The 5,413-nt window shown below is 44.4% G+C and overlaps 1 protein-coding gene across 2 annotated transcripts; it reads left to right on the forward strand.

Annotated features, from left to right (window-relative positions):
• The first annotated feature begins 345 nt into the window (after positions 1-345).
• Positions 346-4,799, forward strand: LOC125898343 (oligodendrocyte-myelin glycoprotein-like). Of its 2 annotated transcripts, none has more exons than XM_049592116.1 (2): positions 346-638; positions 1,489-4,799. In XM_049592116.1, the coding sequence occupies exons 1-2, from the start codon at positions 631-633 to the stop codon at positions 2,924-2,926; spliced, it is 1,446 nt and encodes a 481-aa protein (XP_049448073.1). In that variant the 5' UTR covers positions 346-630; the 3' UTR covers positions 2,927-4,799. The 2 variants fall into 2 exon arrangements, with proteins under 2 accessions (XP_049448073.1, XP_049448074.1); XM_049592117.1 differs by having other exon boundaries at positions 1,492-4,799.
• Positions 4,800-5,413: the final 614 nt, after the last annotated feature.

Raw genomic sequence — 5,413 nt, forward strand, 5'->3', positions numbered from 1 at the left:
CAACCAATTACAGCACACTGTTACTTTGTAAAGGGATGCTTTAGAGTGGGATAATATTGATTTAGGTGATAACTGATAACAGTCTAATTTATTTCGAGTACAAACAGGAGTCAAATCAGTCAATTAATCTAACCACAACAATAGTTGTCGCTTTAAATGCAGAGGTAAATCCTGAAAGCTGCCAGATAAGGGACTGAGGAGTTTTCTTTGTAGCAGCCTTGTATGCGGGGACCTTTCCGTTATGCGCTCCATTTCTCCTCCTTACCCCCCCTTCCTAATACTTCCCCCACCACCAACACCCCACCCCTCCCCGCTCACTTCCACTGCACAGAGTAAATCCAGAGTCTGCAGTGCCTGATCTCGCTTACTCAAAGATCCATACAGGCAATATCAAACTCTCAGCTCTTCAGAGAGAACAAAAAGGACCAAAGCTGCGAGGCAGTGAGGGCAACCTCCAAAAAACCTGCACTGGACAAGTGAGCAAGGGTCAAATTCTGTGAGGGGAATTCAGGCAGAGGGAAAAAAAATCACCTTTAGCAGAACAGCAGCTTGTCCCGGGCTTGAAAGCAGGAGAGGGAAGAAGGGGCTGGACGGCAGAAAGGAGCAGAGAAAAGTGACTGGAATGATAAGATGAGAAGGTGAGTTATGGACACATTTATAGACTCCTTTTACACACACATTCTGCCACACCCTGGCTAACACACAGTGTACTGCAGTTTCAGCAGTGTGTAGCTCCTCGCTGTGTCTTTGCCTGCCTTTGCACCAGCTGATGCATGAGTTCTCTGTGGAGTCATTAATACAACCCATCTATTGAGCTAGTTCTCCTCCTCTGAGAGCATGGGACTGACTGCTCTGACAACCACTGATGACTGAACACGCAAACTGATGCCAGAGAAAATGACTACAGGGATTTCTCATCCTTTGTGATGAATGGTGTTCTTGAACAGACTAGAAATATCCTCTTGCAGATCAGGTTGAATGTTTATTAGTTATAAAAAAGGATGCATTTCAACTTGCTACTGATAATGCATTTATGCAGTATAAGCATTTCTCAAAAGGTTACAGCATCCCTATAAACATCCCTGCATGGTTAGGGGAGTCAGTTTGGCATGTGATGTGAATGTGAGTATCTGCAAGCAATGCAGTGATGTGCAGCAAACACTGAGCAGCTTGTGTGTGTGTGTGTGTGTGTGTGTGTGTGTGTGTGTGTGTGTGTGTGTGTGTATTCAGTATGCATGTGCCTAAGAGGTGTGTGTGTGAGAAAGAAAGGGATTCTGGCAGGGGGTGGAGCTTTAAAGAAACCACGAAACAAGTTTTATTCAGCACAGCCCTCTGCAGTTATGCTTCTCCTACAGATTGCAAATGTACAGTGTACTCCCTGTATAATCCAAACACTCTGCAGGCATCACTTCCTCCTGGAGGTATAGAGGATGCTGTGTAAGACAAACTCTAACATTCTCCTGTCCCGTCTCCCCATCTTTCTTTTAGCAGGCATGTGCTGCTGAAGCTCTCCCCTAATGAGGCCCTTCTGGAACTCCTGCTCGTGTTGTTGCTGGGGTTGCACGTCCTAGCCGTATGCCCCTCCATGTGCTCCTGCAGCCGCAGCCACAGAGAGGTCGACTGCTCCTGGAGGGGACTGAGACAGCTGCCCGATGGTCTGCAGCACAACATGCGCTCCCTTAACTTGTCCCACAACCGATTTCACAACCTGGACGGGCGGCTCACCGCGTACACCCATCTCCGCTTCCTCGATTTGTCTCACAACCGGCTGAGCCACCTGCCCACCGGCTTGCCTCGTTCCCTCTGGCAGCTCTACGCCGCCTCCAACCGCCTCCAGCTGCTGGACAAGAACGATACAGTCCACCAGTGGAATCTGCAACTGCTTGACCTCTCTAACAACAAGCTGGAGCGGGCCATCTTCATCAACAATACGCTGATCAATCTGTGCACGCTCAACTTAAGCAACAATCACTTCTGGACATTGCCTACTAACATGCCGGTGCACCTGGAGCATATAGACCTGTCCCACAACCTGCTTGTGAAGGTGCTGCCGGGCTCACTGGACCGACTTGTCAGACTCACTCACTTCTATCTGCATGCTAACCGCTTTCCCATGCTGCCCTTTGGAGTGTTTGACAAGCTGACATCACTTAGAGTTATCACTCTGGGTGACAACCCATGGGACTGTCACCTTTACGACGACATCACCTACTTACTCTCCTGGAGTCAGCGTACCCCTGCTCGTGTCCTGGGCTGCCCTTGCCACACCCAGCCTGTCTGTGGAGGGGTGCGCCCTGGCAGGACTGGAGGGTGGCACTTTGCCTCCTACAACCTGCCCCCCTTAGCAGCGAGTGCCCAGGACCTGAGCTCCATGCCCCCTGAGGCCAGTGTCACCGGGTGGTGGTACCTGTCTGTTTCTGCTCTGCAAAGCACTGTGCACACCCCCATAGAGACGTCCAACACACAGCACCACCTCTTCACAGTCACACCCATTGGCATCTCCACCCAGCGACCCAGAAGCACAGGCACACACCTAACTATTAATCACCTCTCTGGAACTGCTAGCCCAGCTGGCGCAGAGCACATGCTCCATACTGATTCCCATCTCATCTCTGGCACAAAGGAAGACTCACCCACTGCCTCACTCCACACCACCGACACATCCTCTTTTTCTGACACAAGCTTCATTACCGGAACACCCATTGGGGCTGACATGACGCTGCCCACAGACCGATTCTTTACAACAGAGAGCCCCTCCATCCAAACAAAGAAGACAACCACTCTTCGCACCAGGAGTGTGAGGAGGAAGAATCAGTCCCTTCCTAGTGGCATCAGCAACATCAGTCCGACTCTTGCTACCTGCTCCTTTCTCCCTTTCCTACGCAACCTGGTGCTACTGTCTCTCATTCTGCAACAAGTCCTATGAAAAACATGTGAAAAACACTGACCCTGTTTTTAGTGTTCAAGGGATAGCTTTGATCTTTTGAAGTGGTGTTGTGTGAGGTACTTATCCATAGTCAGTGTATTACATATAGCAAAGCGAAGCAATGTACTGCTGTTGATGGGGCTGCAGCAAAATCTATTTATGCCACCTAAAAAAAATCAGCATCAGTGTACACTATTATAGAATATCTTAATAGCTTTACCTTGCTGTCAGACAGTGATTTCCGACAGGGAAATGAAGTCGTTGTATCATTCTCTGGAAAGCCAGATTCCATCAATAAAAACAGTAATTCAGCATCTCTGAACACTGGAGCTGCTGGTTTACCCTTGCCTCAGTCAGTTATTTTGTTTGTCCTATTGTGTGACTTTTGGGTTTAAAACTGCTGGTTTGGATTCACCAAAGTCACACAATGACACAAACAAACTAACTGATCAAGGCAGTGGTAGACCAGTAGCTACCATGCTCAGCAAGCTACAAATACTGTTTTTCTCAATGGACTTATCAAGAGCGTAGATAGGGAAGTGAAGCTGTACACAGTAAAGATAAAGAGGTGAAAATACTCTCCATATAGTATACACTTAAAATGATATTGGGGGACTTCTTTTAAGTGGCTATAATATGTTTTGTTGCTGACCCTGTCCACAGCAGTACATTGCTTAGCTTTTGTGGCAGCACTCCTGCCTGCTTCTCCAAACTGGGTATAAGTCAACCACCAGCTAATGTAATACTCTTACTATGGATAAGCACCTCATACAACCCCACTTCAAAAGATCTGAACTATCCCTTTAAATCTTCAAATGAATTTACAGCACAAACAAATACAGCACACAAGACTATTGACTGTTGTAGTACTGTCATGTTTGTATATCACCAGCTTTCTCAGCAAAAGGCCATTTACAATACAAAGACATTATAGAGTATGGTAGGATCCTACTTTTATAATAATTGGGCAGAAAACAACAACAATAAGTTACCTTTTCTAACAACACTTTTTACAAGCCTTCACTCAAATGAAGACACATTGTAATGAATATAGCTAAGCACATGATGGCACTATACATTCAGGTACCAGTTTATTATGTAACTGAATGTGGCCTGTGCTCATCTGGAACTACAGTCTACCTAATTCAGTGCTGTGGAGTACACATATGACCTAAAATGATTTAGTATCTTTTATTTTTCCCATGTTTGTACAACTATTGGCTGATGTTGCCTTGGCCATATTGTGGTCATATCTTTTTATTTTATTTGATTGCACTGGCTTTTAAAAAGATATGACACTTAAAGTTGCCATTTACTTATTTTGACTTTTTTGAATAGATGTCCCTGATACCTGCCTGCTTTTTTTTCATGTAACAAACCATATCACTCGCTAGAGGAGCAATTTTTCTGAGCACAGTGTAAAAAACTGGTACATGTGTACATAACATGTGCATAACAGGGAACAGCGAAGACTCTGTGGAGCGGAGGGAAAACAAACGGACAGTGTTGCATCACTATCTTTAACAAACCCTGAGTGCCGAGTACTGCTTCTGTATTTTGATCACATCTCAAACTTAAGTGTCCTTCATGATTCAGTGACGCTCGTGAAAATGATCTGCATGGTGATTGAACGTTCCAGGAATGCTAACCTACTGCTATATTGCCACAGAGCACAGACATTCTCAGCTTATTTATATGAAATGTTAAGATATTCCAATCTCGATTGCATCAAGCATAGATAACCATGGTAGGAGTGCCATCCTTTGGGTTTTTACATTTTAGAAATACATTTGCATATGGTACTAAAATGTGCCAAAATAGTAGGAAATGCATCACAGCAAGCTGCATTTGATAAACTTAAGAAAATACAGTGGCAGGGAATCACATCTCCAGGTGATTTCTGTAAAGGTGAATAAAACTGCTGAGATATTTACACCTTTTGATGAGTGTTTGAATTTTGCCTCAACTGTTTTTTACACCACTTTTTTCTTCATTCCAAACTGCTTGACTGATGTTTTTAATTTCAAGCTGTTTTCACTGATAGCGTCTCATGGGAGAGGGCAGACACTATTCAACAACTACATTTCCCATGGGTTTTTGACATAGGTGTCAACCCTCATGGGGACTGAAGTTGTTCAGTGCTAAAAAAAATAAACAAGATTATTAAGAAAAAAAATAACTCATTAAACAGTGACTTATTCAGATTTAATTAGCAAGCACAGGTTTGTATGTAAGTTTATTCACTGAGGGAAGGTTCACTGAGCACAAAAGCACTTATATTCCAGACAGACCTTGCTTCACAGTAAGTCACACCTGGAAACTACCCAGAGCAAACACAGTCTTATCTGTAGGTCATTAAGCAATCATTCAGAAACGTCATGTCTCATGCTGGTTTTTAAAAGATCAGTGGAAAAAAATGTGCAGAATACATTGTGGAGCAGAGATGAGCCTATCTCTGTTTGATTTTATTGATGTCGTAAAGAAAAC

This window comes from Epinephelus fuscoguttatus, linkage group LG12 (assembly GCF_011397635.1).
Source record: "Epinephelus fuscoguttatus linkage group LG12, E.fuscoguttatus.final_Chr_v1".
NCBI classification, from domain to species: domain Eukaryota; kingdom Metazoa; phylum Chordata; class Actinopteri; order Perciformes; family Serranidae; genus Epinephelus; species Epinephelus fuscoguttatus.